The sequence below is a fragment of the Uloborus diversus genome, chromosome 9, assembly GCF_026930045.1.
Source record: "Uloborus diversus isolate 005 chromosome 9, Udiv.v.3.1, whole genome shotgun sequence".
NCBI lineage: Eukaryota > Metazoa > Arthropoda > Arachnida > Araneae > Uloboridae > Uloborus > Uloborus diversus.
In genome coordinates, this window is record NC_072739.1 from 54,081,254 (window position 1) to 54,097,981 (window position 16,728).

Here is a 16,728-nt window from a genome sequence, read left to right on the forward strand (position 1 = left end):
CAAAATTCCCCATCGCAAAAGCGGCCCCATTCACAAAATTCCGCGTCGTAAAAGCAGCCCCTTCACAAAAATTTATAAAAAGGCAGCCTTTTCACAATATTTTTTTACCGCAAATGAGTACGCATCTACGCGAAGCCTACCCCTCTTCCACCTTCCCCCATCTTATCTTTTTGCCTGCTGCGTGAGGTGTCAGAGGGGGAGGGGACGAGAGAGGGATGCTTGTGATTGGTGGCTAGCGAAAATCCAAGAAAAATAATGAGCACGTGATAAAGAATTGATTCGATGATTTTCTGCTGTTCCACGAGTGCGAATTGAAAACTGACTCATTTCACGCCACGGCAAATTAATCGCCTATATTCTGTTGGTTTGATTTGCTTCAATGACCAAATACTTCTGAATTAAATATTCCTTTGAATCATTGTAACTTTCAATTGTGTCTTAGTTGCACGCATCCTTCCTTTATCCATATTATTTTGCCAAATTATGCACTTTTAATTCTCAAAAGTAGTTTCAAATTGAAACCTTGCCAGTTGCAGATCTTCTAGTTTTTTTCCTCTTTCTTTTTTTTTTTTAAATTTTTTAAAAATATTCACCTGTTTTTTCAATTTGTTCCTATTTTCTTCAGTTTATTTTGAAAAAGTTTAAGGTTCATAGTTGGGGGGGGGGGGGGGGGGGGTTATCTTACGGAACGGACGAGCAAAATTTCTGAAAATTATTCCCGAACGAAGGTTGAAAAGAACTCGAAAATCTTATATTTTCCTTTTTTAATCAATTGCATAGAAATTCGCATTGAATACTGGCGCATGCTGATGCAAATCGTATTGTCTGGCAATTAATTAAATCCTGTTCGAGTATGAGTGACTACACGGGAAACGCCGAACAACCGATTGGCGAAATTCCCTGTAGTTTGTAGTTGATACTGTCCGTTCTCGAAAGCTCATTTGACACGATTGCATTTAACGAAAAAAAAAGGTGTGATTAGGCCAGGGGTACCCACTTTTTCTCATATTCTTTAGTTTAAAGCAGCGTTTCTTGATCTTTTTTTGAATCTGGACCGGTAGAACTTCGTCAAAAAATTTCACGGACCGGTAGAAATTTTTATTTTTTTTTTCGCTAAAATATACTAATCTGTTTTGTCCTTTTTTTTAAACAAATGCCAGGAAGAAAACCCTTCTACTTAAAGTAAACTTACAAAAGTTAATTGTAAGATTTTTTTTAATAACTTACACACTTTGAATGTAAAAATAAGCGCAGCTAATTTGTATAAATTTTCATAAGCGAATGAATCTTATAGAGAAACCACAAAACGTATGCAAAGTAATGGATATATTAATGCATAAAATATCGTATAAAATTAGGAATAAAATTAAAATAAGGAAATTTTATTTTATTGGAAATGGGTATAATTCTTCGAAGACCGGTCAAATTTTCTCGCGGACCGGTGCCTGCGGAGAATTGCTGGTTTAAAATGCATTATTCATTTTTTCTTTCCTGCTATTTTTCTTGTAGACTGTACGCGTAAGAGCAAAAGATAACTTCCAAAGTCACGCTAGTTTGAGCGTACAGCATACAGTAAACCAAAAGAATAACGGTATTATTTTTGTGTAGTTTAATTCCTAGATTCCTTCTTTTATTGATAAAATACAATGCCAGCTGAAAAATATCGTCGGTCATTCTATTTAATCTTGCTGTCTTCTTAAAATAAATATGAAACTTCCAGATGAGCAATTTCGCAATTTTTTAACGCATGTCCGCTAATGGTGAGCAACGGGAACAGCGCGCAAAAGAAGTTTTATTGAGTGGGATTTTATTAAAAAGTGGCGGGAATCGCGTAATCTGCAGACGATAAATTAAAAAAATGTGGTAATTGTATATTATTCCAGTTCGTTTTCTTTCTTGGTATTAATTTTTCTTTTGCAACAGATCGTCTGCGATCCTGGAGCGCAGACGATATTTTTCGTAGTTAGCTTGTTCGCGCCTTCGCGTGTTTAAGAGGACATTTTTTAGGCGCATCAAAGAATAAATTGATATTCTATTCAATTATAATTTGTGTGCAAGCGAATAATAGATAATTTTAGCGAATAATGGAGCGCTGGAGATAGCAGCCGCAATAATCTCAGTTTGGAGAGATTGCTTGTTCGTTGAAAATTATTCTTCAAGAAATTAAAATATGAAACGAGGACGTCCTGCAACGGGAGGTACCTCCCGAAATTGTGCGTATTATGTTAAAAAATTTCGCTCTTCGAACGTTCGGTCCCAAAATATTGTGAATTTCTTCAAGTCAGCAATTAACAACCCCGATAGAATTGCTACCACCACTTCATCATGCAGTAACAGTAACGCAAATGTTCCCGTTTTTGAGGGCTCGGGAAATGCGGTAAAAGATAGTACATCAAATGACAGTGAGGCAGTTCGCGAAAGTATAACGATTTTTGAGCAGAAAATACTGGAAGTGAATCTGGAGCAACTTCAACTGATGATGATATTGAGATTGAGCCATCAAATAATGATTCAAGCATTGTATTTGAGAGTACAAATGGAAATAAGAAGCATGCAATAAATAAAAAGTACATTGCAAATTATGAAAAGGTGTATAGCTGGCTTTACTATAGTTATTCAGCTAAGGCATAGCTGCCAACCTCAAGATACAAAAAATAGGAGCACTTAAGGGGAAAAATAGGAGCACTGAGGGTTAAAATAGGAGCATGAAATCGTGGCCTGCGCTAAACCTTCCTTCTGTACCATAAGTTTCATAAATTCTAAGCACTTATAAAATGCTTTTCTGAATTCATAAGAACATATTGAAGATTAAAAAACAATTATTTCTTATACTTGGAAATAAAGCAACTTCATAGTAAAGGTCAAGACTCTGAAATTTTGAAAGTGGCCAGTGGCCACTAGACTCCAAAAACTTAGTGGCCACCAATGTCACCAAGTTTTGAAATACAAACTGAAGTGGGGGAGGCAGTTTTTGCAACTTCCGTAAAAAAAATAATAGATGAATAGGATTTAAAGAGAGATATTCAATACTTTTTTGGCATATGGAAAATTTAAGTTAAAATAGGTTTCTGATTTATTTAAAAAAATAATAATTTTTTTTTTTTTTTAAATAAAATGAATGAGAAGTCAGCAGGAACCTTCAATTTAGATGAAATAGTTTCAGTTTATAGCAAAGCCTACAAGGCAATAAGGATCAAATAGATAAAAATTTCCCCTTCAAGAAAATTATTTAAAAAAAACATAACTTTTTGCCTTTTGTTATTTTTAATAGTTTGCATTGAGACAAACAACTAATTCTGTTTTCGGGAACTTAGGCTATTAATAGTCTTGTCTACTTCATGTTGCAAATGACAAAACATGGCAACAACGCGAAAAAGTCAAGACAATAGATTTTTGAGTTTGTTGCATTAAAAATAATTATAAATAATTATTTAGCCTTAAAAAACTAAAATTTAGACGAAATAGCGAGTTTTCATCACATTAGAGTCTAAATCAATGAGGAAAAATAATATTCTGAAGAAAAAAATTTTGCATTTTTCAAGAAAAAAATTTAGAATTTTTTCGAAAAAAAAGCCTATTTTGTATTATTTTCAATAGTTTGCATTGCAATCAACAACTAATTCCAATTTTGAAAACTTGGCCACTTAAGAGTTGTGTACTAAAATCTTGCAAATGACCAAATATTGCGACTAAGTCAAAAATTCAGAAATAAAATTTTGAATTTCTTGCATAAAAAGCAATTATAAATAAAAAAACTAAAATTTAGACGAAATAGCGAGTTTTTAGCACATTAGTCTAAACCAATGAGGATAAAATAATATTCTGAAGAAAAAGTTTTGCATTTTTCAAGAGAAAAATTTAGAATTTTCCGGAAAAAAAACAGCCCATTTTGCATTATTTTCAATAGTTTGCATTGCAGAAAACATCTAATTCCGATTTTGAAAGCTTGGTCACTTAAGAGTCTTGTGTACTAAAATCTCGCAAATGACCAAATATGGTGACTAAGTCAAAAATTCAGATATAAAATTTTGAATTTATAGCATGAAAATAATTTAAAAATAAAAAATCCCCATGAAACTACAATTTAATTGCGAATTTTGAGCACATTCGTGTCCAAAGCAATAAGGATAAAATGAAATTTTAAATGGTATAACTGTTTTCATATTTTTCAATAAAATTATTTAAAATAACCAAAAAAAAAAAAAAAAAAAACATTTTGCAGCACATTTTGCTTAATTTCATTAGTTTGCAGTTAAAAGAAACACCCAATTCTGCTTTGTTTTTGAAAACGAGGTGCTTAAGCATCGTCTGCTAACTTCCATCTTGTGTATGACCAAACATGGCGGCTACGTTTTACACGTAGCTGAAATGCTCGATGAAAAAACGACGATCTCCAATCGACGCTCCCCCTCAGTGTTTATCCTGACACTAAGCTTCCAAAGCATCAAATTGTCTTCTCTTTTGTTGAGTTTGTGCACAATTCCTGCCTTCGAGGATAGGGAATTTTCTTCTTTTTCCTCAAAAATCAAAAAGTGTACAAGCAAAGTCAGAAAAACGGGAGTTTTTTTTGGAAAAAAATCGGATTTTCGGAGTAAGCAATAAAAATCGGAGAAACTCCGGGAAAAACGGAGCACTTGGCAGCTATGTTAAGGGTTTTTTTGTGCAAAATATGTTCATCTTTCATGAATGTTAGTGATTTGAACAAACCTTGAGTAAATATTAGAGTTGATATCAAGAAAAGCTGTCACCCTATAGAGTTTTTAAAAAAAACATGAGTGCAGTAAAAATCACAGAGAGGCTGTCAATATACAAAAATCTAGTGCTAAAGAAGGAATTCTCAAAAAAATTTGAAAGTGAAGAGATTGGAAATAAAGCAAAAAAAAAAAAAAAAACAGAAAATTGATTGGTAAGTTTATTCAAATTTTGTACTTACAATCATGAAGCAATGGGCCATTTTTGAGAATTTTGAATCTCTAGTTAGATTTTTGGGGGTAAATTTAGATGACAATGAAATGAAAAAACATTTGTTAACTTGTGGTAAGAATGCCACGTATTTATCCCACATTTCAGTTCAAAACATTCATCTTTGAAAATACGAAAATTCCGTTGTTTTCAGGAAAATCCTAAATTTTACTTTGATTACGCAATATATATTTAGTATTAATTTGTGTTGAGTTTCGAAATCCAATTCTAAAATAACTTTACTAAAAATAAAATTCTTTTATAGGCTGTTTTTATATTTCTATTTCTTTCGAAGATCTTGATTTCCTTACATGCGCCATGGTAAATGAATTTTTCGCATTTTTGATGTTGACTGTACCTTGTTAAGTGGCAAACAAATAAAATTTCTTTATATATTTATTAACATCATTAAATTGCAAAGTTTTAAGCAAAATACCTACTCTGTAAGAACGTCAAATGTCAAAAAATTAAACGCTGAATGCTGGTGCAGTATTATTTTGGGTTTTAATTACTTTTAAGTTTTTCAAACTCATACATTCCTCTGTGTTAAGAAATATGTGATATCTTTGAGTCTGTTCATATTGTATTTATTGGGAGTTATTATTACGTTCAGCAGCATGTGCAATTTTCATTGATCTAAAAGTATTTGAGAGGGGCAAACAATAAATCTGTTGTGAGACTTTCACCTTAAGAAAGTGTGCCTTGCATATGTATATTTGTAAAAAACAATAAATGTAATGTGTGTCAAATTACGAATAAAATGTTAAGGGTCTTACTTCTCCTCTCCCCCAGCGCATTTTCTCTAGACGGCTTTCAGGTATTCTTCAAGAACTTGCAATCACCCCTGAAACCTGTCTAATGCTTTTCTATAACGATACGACAGCTAAAAATGCTTTTATATAATCTTTTCCAAGAAAAAAATCACAAGAAGTTCTTTTTTACAAAAATAAAGAAAATTCACAAAAATATTTTGCTTTTTCACAAAAATAAAGAAAATTCACAAAAATATTTTACTTTTTCACAAAATGGGGACCCAAAAAATAAAACCTGGATCGACCCCTGACTATCCAAGTGTAAAATTTGTTACGGAAGGTATTCCCGTCAGAATAATGGCAGTTTCTTCAAAAAATGTCAACTGCGCAAAAATATAATCAAGTCTATAATTTACTCTTTCTAGAAATCTCTTAAAATTGAGGGAGAGGGGGAGTTGGAAGGATTGGGTCAGCGCTGCATTATTGCTTAGATGGAATGTGAAAAATTATTTCTAGCTTACTCAGTAGATGTAGGATACAGGAGCAAGAGTGTAAAGCTCACAGGATAGGCTACAAATATTTTTTCCTATTTTATTTCAGCATTAATGCAGCGCTGAGCCATTCCACCGAACTTCTCCGACCGACGAAATACAGAGCCGGGAAACCTTTACAAACAGTAAATAGAGAATTTAGTCTCACTTTTTGGATGCTGAGAAAAACAAAAATAAAGAACAGAAACCCTAAATCAATAACAAAAAATAATATTAAATTAAAAATCAAAAAGACAATACATGTCCCAGAGAGCCGACCTCATATTAAGATGAATTTCGTGGGTCAGAACACACATTTGTTAACTAGGACTCGACCGATGCATCGGCCTTGTTGATGCATCGGCGCCGATGGTTCAACAATTTAGCCATCGGCATCGGCGGCCGATGCTAACTTGCAGGAAACATCGGCCCATCGGCCTTAAAATACATCGAAAAGCCGATGGAATTGGCCGATGTTTTTGAAAAAAAAAAAAGGACCTTTGCTGTTTTACTTTTTAATACAAAGTAAAGAGAGTTATTGTTTTCATATAAAATAGTTTACTTCAATTTCAGTATGAATTTCTATTTTAGTCACCCCTGAAAGAGTTTAATACTGCATTCAGATTACCAAACAAGTTAATTATTGCGTTGTTTCTTGCAGCTGGATGTACGTATATATCTCTCATAAGTCATAACTCTAAGATGGTACGCTGTAGAAGGTAAAGTTTTCGCATGTGGGGTGTACGTACGTTCCAGTTGTGCACTTCCTTTTTTGTTTTCGATCGGGTGTTCTGAAAAGCCGGTTTACTTACTTTTTATAGCTATTAATTACTTATTTCAATGCAAAACTAATCTAGCGTCTCAGACTGACAATCATTTGGTGATATATTGCCGAATTGGAGATTATGGAAACAAATATGAGATGGTGAAACCGGTTTTTGTGTCATTTTGGTAGATTCCTGTTGAACCGACGGTAAATTTTTAATTTTTCAATACTTGTAATATAAATCACAGTAATGCAGTCTTTTCTGTATCGCTTCAGCAAAGTTACAAGTTTGGGGCCCGTCGAAATACGTTTTGGGGCCCTATTTCTCTATCACGGAAGTTGTAAAACATTTATCATAAGCATTTTTGTAACTCCTATGGTGCCCCTATAATTACGGGACCTCTCGTGCAATTGCAACATTTGCTACATTTTAAATCCGCCACTGCACATCAAAACAAAATCGGGTGCAAGTTTTAAAAGTTTTTTTCTGCTCCATGTTTATGATTATTTTGAACTCTATTTTTTACGACTATTTTTTGAATTTCCGAGAACACTTGCGTGCCTCTCCTCCCACTCCCTCAATTTCTGAAATTAAACTCTAGTTATAATTCTGAGCTCATTAACTTAACACCATTCATAAAATTAGAGATTTTTTTCAAACTTAATTTATTGTTTAGAAATAATCTGGAGCATTAATGTAAGAAATTGATTAAAGACGTTTTGAATGGTGACATAATTCGAAAATCAAAGGGACTTTTGAATTTTTTCTTCAGAAGTGCTGAAGTAGATTCAGAAACTCTTCCGAGGCGTTGGTGGTAGCGGTTCTGTACTAAAAAAATGCGGCCGAAGTTGGGGCCGAAGTGTGAGTTACTCCAAAATCAGAGGGTGACCCCCTCCCCCCTTAAACCTCCCTCGTCGTTTTAAGCATTTCTTAAATATTTATAGCGATTATTTGTTTTGGTCAAGAAATGTCATTTTGCGTATTTGTCATACTTGTTTCACCTATATTTCGTAATGCGCCATCTTTTTTGCATCATTAATAGAGATCGATTATTTTTTCTGTTGTAAGTAAATATTTTTTTTGTATTTATATAAAATCAATGAATAAGTTATTTTCGTTTTTATAGAAACGTTTCAAGGATTTTCTATAATGCAATTTTTAAATTTCAGAAAATTATTCTTAAATTTAAAAATTTAATTTAAACTTGTTTGTAAAGCTTCATAGAAGATTAAACAATCAAATTGTTCAATATTATGTGTGCAAACATCAGATCAAGCAGTATATTTATTCAGTTATTAACTTGGTGTAAATATTGAGTTTGTTTATTATAGCTGCGTTTTAAGAACCTCGCTCTTTTTATGACTATTTCTTTTTTCAGCAAAATGTATGTCACTGTTATAGCTTTTATGAAAAATGCAAACTTTTCTTTTCATAAATTTTAAATAGGTACAAAAATATTCCTATTATGATTTAATATTGTAATTTACCTGTTACCTTTTTTGGTTAATTTGATGACTAAAAAATGTCTACGTGCAATCTTTTCACTTTAATTGCGTAATTTGTTGACGGTTTCATAGTTTTCTTCTTTTTTTTTTTTTGAATGATTAAACAACATAATTTAATGTTTTTTAACTATTTTTAGTGTACCTAAATCCATACATTATTACAATATTACTGAAATCTTAGTTATATGTTCAATTAAAAAAAAAAGAAAAAAGAAAAAAAAAACAAATCACTTGGTTATTAAACAGTCTTTTTGCTTTTCTTCCTTTTTTTCTTTCTTTTTTTTCGTTGTTGTTCTTGCTTTTCATCATACAGCAGTCAAAAAAGGAGAAGCATAACTACACCCTATACATATTGTACGTAGTATGTAGTACATATTGTACGTAGTAGAACCAAAAGTTCGGGGACAAGCTGTATAGAACCTTACCCAGAATAGTTCACATTACCGAAGCACATCTAACTTCAAAAGATCACCTTGAAGGACTATGTACTTCGTCCAGTGTTTATATACCTTTTGGAAACACACCTGGAAGTCATTTTTCGCTACCTTCTGTGATGTAGCTTTATCTTCTCCTGACGGAAGAAAACGGCGTCCATGCAAATGTTTTTTTGCTGGGAACAGGTAGAAGTCACACGGAGCTAAGTCGGACGAAATTTTGTGTTATTTGTTCGTCATATCAGAGTATTGACCAATCGAACCGTGCATCCTCAACATGAAAGTCGCCTTCTTCCCCACGATGAAGTTAAAAGCAGCAGCGCAAGAGGCCTTACAGGAGGTTGCGTAAAATGTCTTCCAGGAGTGATTCAAAAAGCTATACGAACGTTGGAACGCATAGTCGTCCAAGGTGACTATTTTGTAGATAGATGTGCTTCGGTAATGTGAACTATTCAGGGTAAGGTTGTATACAATTTGTCCTGAACTTTCAGATCATACTACGTACATATGTGTTTTCAACTTACTATTTCATAACGTTTTTGAGTGACGCAAGTTTACGCACATGAAGACATCACAAGAGAATTCGCGATAATTAACTGAGGAGGCGTTCAAAATGGATATATCTATATGTTCTTCAATACATATGCATGTAAAAATGTGCCGGAAAAACTTGTGAACTTTAAACTGGGTGATCGTAAAATAGAAGTTTAGGTCGAAATCTGATTTTTTTTTTGTTCGTAGAAAGAAAGTAAAATGAAATGAATCAGCGATCCTTTAAATCCCTGATAATCTTATCCATTTATTTCTGTTTGATTTTTTTTTTGCCATCGGCCGACGGCATCGGCCATCGGCCATCGGCCATTTGGAGGAAAACAATCGGCCATCGGCTGTCTTTGAACAATCGGCCAACAATCGGCATCGGCCCATCAGCCAAAAAATGCCATCAGTCGAGCCCTATTGTTAACAAATATTAACTGACAGCAGGTAAAAATTTTAAATCATTGAGCTTTTTCTCCTTATCTTCTGACTATGAAATCTGTACTAATCACGCGTATAAAGGCTTAGAATTGCATTTAAAATTTACTTAACAAGATATTACTCCTGGTGTATATAAGTTGGAAGTTTCAAATAAATATTAAACGCAGACAACTTCATTCTTTCAATTAGGGCCAACACTTTTAACGTACAGGTAAATTTTTTTACTACCATAATTGTGAAAAACGTTAAATCGGTTTTTAATTAATATCTCCGGTAATTAAAGTTCTACAAAAATGAGGCCAAGCTAAGAACACTTTCGATCAAGTCACCTTTTGAACGAAAAATGAACTATCAATATCGGTTCTTCTGTTTAGGAGCTACAATGCCACAAAAAGACACACTGATACACACTTTTAAAACTAATTTCCCCTTCCTTTCTGCAACGGGGGGGGGGGGGTACAAATTGGCTTCTGAAATGATCCCTTATAATTTAAATAGGGAATAAAACTTAATTTAAACGGAATTTAAGAGTCTTTTATTCAAATATTTAAATTTTTTTAGAATAGAAATGATCCGTTTAAGATCCATCAGAAAAGTAACGGATACAGATACAGATCTTTATTTTCCCTCGGATATCCGGAACATCACTGCTTTCTACTACTTTTCCAAGAAGCTACAGTCTTGAACATTTATTTGAAAAATTGTGACTAAGCACCAGGTTATCGACTTTTCAAAGATTGTTTTACTTTTTACATGCGCAGTAATCTACGGAAATTTCGGAGCAAAACCACTAATAAATCGTACTTTGATTACTAGAGTAATGACAAACCTAGATCAGTTCAATCTATCAGTCTTCGGGCAAAAAAAGAAAAAGGCCTAAATATGACTTGATGATGAAACTTGTTTGAAGACTGGTTCAAAAATTGTTTCATTCTAGTAATAGAAAAGGTTTTGAAGGAGAAAAAAAAAGAACTTTTCAAGTTTTATTGCTCATATTGATAATGAAGTTACCCACCATATCGAGTTAAATAATTTTAAAGTAAAAATTGGCTTTTCCTCCTAATTATACATCAATGATCCAACCATTAAATCAAAGAATCATTTCAACACTTAAAACATACTACAGTAGTACCTCCTTTAAGGGACACCTCTATTTAAGGGCCACTTTTTCTAGTCCCAGTCCCTTTGAATAGGAACCTCCATGTTTTTGCCTCTCATTAAGAGACCCTATTTAACGGACAGTCACAGAGAAAAATTACAAAAAAAAATTACGTATAAATGCATGAACTACACCGCCAGCTCAGTCATTTCCAGCCGAGGACTGCAGTTTCTTGCTTATTAGCACTCATCAGCCCGGTATAGAAAAGTGACTGAGCTAGAGATGGAAAACCTCTTATGGAAGCCAAGAGGGCCAAACAAACTGGTAGCTAATGTAAAATTAGCACAGACCAAACGAGTGACCAAGCAATGGTTCGGTTCAACTCGAAAATTGATGGCAAGGCATGGTATATTCAGTAAATTACCGCCCTGAACTGAACCATTGCTTTGGTCATTCGTCTGGTCTGTGCTAATTTTACATTAGCTACCAGTTTGTTTGGCCCTCTTGGCTTCCGTAAGAGATTTTCCATCTCCAGCTCAGTCACTTTCCTATGCCGGGCTGATGAGTGCTAATAAGCACGAAACTGCAGTCCTCGGCTGGAAATGACTGAGCTGGCGGTGTAGTTCATGTATTTCTGCTTTAGCCCTGGCTAATGGGTGGTAATTTACTGAATATACGTATAAATGGATTAGAAAAATCGAATTTACTGGAATTCAAAGCTCACTTTTTGTTTAAAAATTAATTAGTAAAAGTTTGTCTGGACATTAACATAAAAATTAAGAAATATGTATTCTCAAGTTCTTTTTCCTGTCAATAATTTCTTTGTATGGACGTGACAGATAGTGTGCCGCCCATGACAAGCTTTGTATAGAAACATTTAAATGTGGTCACAGTGTTTAAAACACATGATTTGTAAGGACGTGTACAAACCCTGGTTCTGCATTGGAAATTTCATAACATCCAACAAATCCATGTAACACATTAATTCAAAATCATAAGTTTTGAAAATCAGTTACAAAACTTTGATGCTACAGAGTGTGATAAAACTTTATTTTTTTTTCCAGTTTGAATAATTCTGAATTTTACTTAACAGATATGAAAAATTTTCAATACTTCATCTTATACGTTAGTAGTTTACTTTTATCATGAAATAATACTCAGTTAAATAGACAACATGCATCAATTAATCTACCTCCGAAAAAGGGACACCTTTATTAAAGGGACAGTTTGTCCAGTTCCCTTAGTATCCCTTATTGAGAGGTTCTACTGTACATGCAAATAGCATACTAAAAATCTTTTGAAAGACTAGAAAACAATAAAAATGTAATGCTTACTCAAGCTCGAAATTTAATTTCAAACTGTGTTGCAATTACATATTTGGTTGAAAAAAAAACTCTACACTTCATATGTGTTGGAAACCTTTGTTATCGTAACTGGTTTAGGGAGGAAACTTAGTTCCATTTGTGGAAAGAAAATACAACAGAATAATATCAGTTGATATATTCATATTCCATCAAATCTCATAGGGCTCTTACATATTTTCTAGCAGTTATCAGCTCATTTGTCAAAAACTTCTTGAGATTTGAACTATCAAAATGGTGTCTAAATGAAATTAAAAAAAAAAAAAATCATAGTTTCATACAACTAAAAATGGCATAAAGCGTTGCAACTTGCTGGAATTTCAATATTAAATTCTAGAAAGATTTCTTGAAAAAAAAAAAAAAGATTCTCTAGCACTCAGTGGATCAAGAAAGGATATGCCACTATCCCTAGTACCAAATAATAAGATATTATCGAAATTATATGTAACTTGTCTACAATATAACTAAAGTAATTGGCACTGATGTTGCTTCTTGCTCAATGACAATTCAGTCTGTAAAAAAAAATAATGAACCTTCTCAGATAAAGAAAAAAAAAAGAGAACAATAAAACGTTTTACAGATTAAGAATGGTTTTACTAATGCTTTAAATTTTGGAGCATTAGTTATTGCACTGTCATTGAAAAACCTCATTTTGATAATGTTTCTGGAACTGAGATTGAAACCAGACATACAAAAGCATAGAGTCTTTCATACAGCTGAAATAAGATTTAAAGCCAAACGGCAAAATGGAAGAGAAATGAACTGAGCCCTCCCAGTAGAAGCTGAACATGAATTAGAAATTATGCACATATAACCTCAAAAGTGCCAATGAAAAATATATATTTGGGAGTTGGAAACAAGGGCGGATTCAGGGGAGGGTCAAAGGGTCAGCTGACCCCCCTGTGATGAGAAACACGGTCTCAATAATTATTTTATATTTCCTAAACTTATCAATATTGTTGAAAGTCAATTTTTAGTCCTCAAAAAATAGTGTAGGTAATCACTTTTTACTTTGTTTTGTTAGACTTGTCTCTTGAAGTCTAATAAATGCAAATTCTATTGCATAAATGTAACTTTGAAAAATAAAGGTCCTAAACCTTGCTGGCTCATGAGCTTCAGCCCAGTAAGCCCAGGACCCGTTTACAATACCAACTCTGAAACGCATGTCTGCAAAATGCTGTACTTATTTTAACTTAGTTGTATAAAATTTTAATGCAACAATCCTTATGCTTTTCTTCCACTTAACTGAACACTGAAATTTGACCCCCCTTACAAAAATTTCTGGATCTGCCCCTGGGAAAGATAATATTTCAATGAAGCCAATAAAAGGGAACCACATCTTCTTCTTTAGCAAGAAATTTCGGTCAGTATTATATAACACTTTCGCTGCCAATCTTGCGCCAGGGTATTAACCCTGAACAGCATCTCCTCGTCAATCAGTTGACTCTGAGAGTTTTGGCAAAGGGGCAGTTAACCGGCAGCGAACCTGCCTCAAAAGAGCAGTAGCTACAAGTAGCTGTATAAGAGTCCTTCTACACTAACAAGAAGAGTGTGTAGTGAACAATTGTTTTCTAGTGCTGGAGAGACTCACAATAATGAATTTAAAGGTGGAAAATGTGGAAAAGTTTCTCCTAAATAAAAACTTTCTAATTCTTAGTGTTAGGTGGATGTAATTGGAATAAAAACACATTTTAATACGAATATGAATTATGTCATTGAAATAGCTATTAGCCAAGGTGTGAATAAACGAAGAGAGGTATTTATCAGTATAATATACTGTCTGCACTAAGTACTTTGCATTGTAATAAACAAAAACAAATGACATTCTTGAATCATAAAACAAATTTTTTTAGATTTTACATATTATATCATTTGAACTAATTAAGTTGAAAACCTTAATATCTAACAGCTGGGAATGACTTGTTTGATAATGTTTTCTGTTCCTTTTTTGCCTTGACCAGTGAAACAAGAAAGAAAACCAAATGCTGACAAGACATTTCATCACATCAAATGTTAACTACCATCCCAAATCTTTTTGTTGTTTACAGAAAATTTTTCCAGTGGCTGTTGGAAAAGAGAAATAACCAGCCTTATAAATGATTAAGAAAAATTGTTAAACAATCCCATTCTGCCCATTTACTAAAAATGCTGTCAGTGGACCTTTTCACAAGATCCCTTTATCTATGCAAATTACTCAAGTGAAACAAATTCATGCCACTAAAGCCCAAATAAAAACTGAGATGCAACAAAGTAAACAAGTGAGTTAATGAAGTAGAAAATATTCTATAAAGCTAAATGAGAAAAAGTAAATTTATTTAACTGAACGGAGCAACAGAAAATCAATTTCCAACCTTCAAAGGCCAATTGTTTCCTTTTTTCTATTTCTCCTCTAGCTTGAACGACAATTCCATACAGATGAGTCACCTTTGCCAGCCTCCAAAGAAATTCTGCACTACCTGAATACTAAAGTTACAAGAGTTAAGAGATTTTACAAAGAAAGCATCATTCAAAGCACATGTGCAATTCAAAGCAATTTTAAACAGAAAATATACAAGAAAAACATTATTGAAAATTCTTTTTCTTTTTTTCACTTCAGATTTTTTTAAACATAATATACCGTGGACCCTTATCCAAGAAGATTTTCAAAGGTCAGAGGAAAAACTTCTTAAAAGAGGAAGTTGAAATATCTTTATTTTCGGTAGTTATCTCAAAATTTATTTTTTTAAACCCTTTGATATGTCCAAATTTTTGCACAGAAGCTTCAATTGCTTGTTCTTTTTCATCCCTCTTCTTGAAATTTTTGAGAATAGGGTGTGGAGGAATGATGTTTGTTAGTTCTAGTCGAATTTCCATATTTTTGACTTTTAACTGAAAAGTTTAGCCACCGAGTATGTGGCAACGGTAATGCATTTCTTTTAGAAAGCGAGTTGCTTACTCGCTCTGTCTTTCACTTGCGTACTTGCCAGCAGCAACATGCACGGACTTTCTATTTTAAGTTGTAAATAGTCAATAAAACTAATTATGTTTTCTATAGAAGTGTTCCTCTATATTTAACATGTTTGCGGCTGAAATAGACCCAGGACAAAGGGATTGATTGAGGCGAGATAATAGCAAATGCTGGTATAAGGGGGATGGCTGCAGTTGACTTTAAACGTTAAAACTTTAAATTTTGCTTTGAAAAGTGAAAAACAAAAAGATGGGGACATTGATTAGGCATATCCAACACATTTAATGTGAATATCATATTAGATTGTTAAGTTGTTTCACACAATAATTCTTTAAATATGTGATCAAAATACAATTTTTGGGCAAAAATTTGTTTTGTATATGATTGGTTATATATATACATAGTGGAATACAAACAGAAAAGTATTTTAGTTGAATATAAATTTTTGAAATAAATACCCAGGTAAATACCCATTTCGGGTATTTAGCCCTAAAAATAAATACCCAGGTATTTTACATCACTACTGGTACATGACCTGTTTTTTCTTTTGAATGTTTGTGTGTATGTGTGAAGGGGGGGGGGATCTATATGCTCTTCACTATTTAATTGAGCTATGAAGTTACAAAATGGCTATAATTCAGCAGTGGTGGTGCTTGGCATGCACCAACAGTGATAAATCAGGAGCCCCCAGGGTGCCACACACAAGGCTGAGCACCAAGACTACCAAAAAGTTAGAACTTTATTTTGTATTCACTTAATGATATAGGAAAATGAGTGGTTGTGTGTGTGTCGGGGGGGGGGGGGGCTCGAAACTATTGCAGGCCTGGGGTATCACTTTTATTTAGTCCGGCCCTGCCAAGGATATTAAGAAATATTTCCTTGTCTTGAAGAGTTTTGGAAAGCCTCAGATTTAGCAGAAAAAGATCACTATGAAAGCCTAAGACGCATGTTTAGAAAAACAGAGGGGAAGGCAAAAGACGTTAAAACCTTCAAAAAAGAGCAGAGTGACAAATAAGTACTCGCACCTCTTTCACTAGTGTTCTGACGAGAGAATTCTTGGAAAGGTCCGGAATAAAAGTCAGGCACAGTTCCGTTGCCATCCGCAAAGTAATTCTGTGGAAGTATTGCACTCAACAATTAAATGCATTTTGAAAGCATGGGAGAAAAGTTTGCCATTAACTTTATTCACACTTTGAATGGTAAATCATGAGAGCTCAGATTTTAGCCCAGCAAAGTATGTAGTTGAGTACATGCTAAATTTGACAAATCGATTTAAAATGTGTCAAGACTTGGCTGTAGCAAAGATAGGTCACAAACGCCCTCAGCACATAAATTTACTAATGTAAGTTGAAGTGGAAGATGTAGAGCATGAAGTTGAAATCCCTCATCCCTG

The 16,728-nt window shown here is 33.5% G+C and overlaps 1 protein-coding gene across 1 annotated transcript in view; it reads right to left on the reverse strand.

Moving 5' to 3' along the window:
- Positions 1-16,728, reverse strand: part of LOC129230220 (regulator of microtubule dynamics protein 1-like) — a 37,487-nt gene that overhangs the window by 11,231 nt on the left and 9,528 nt on the right. The window contains exon 3 of the mRNA XM_054864622.1: positions 14,740-14,851. Coding sequence (XP_054720597.1) covers positions 14,740-14,851 — 112 coding nt within the window. The remainder of the gene's footprint in view (positions 1-14,739; positions 14,852-16,728) is intronic.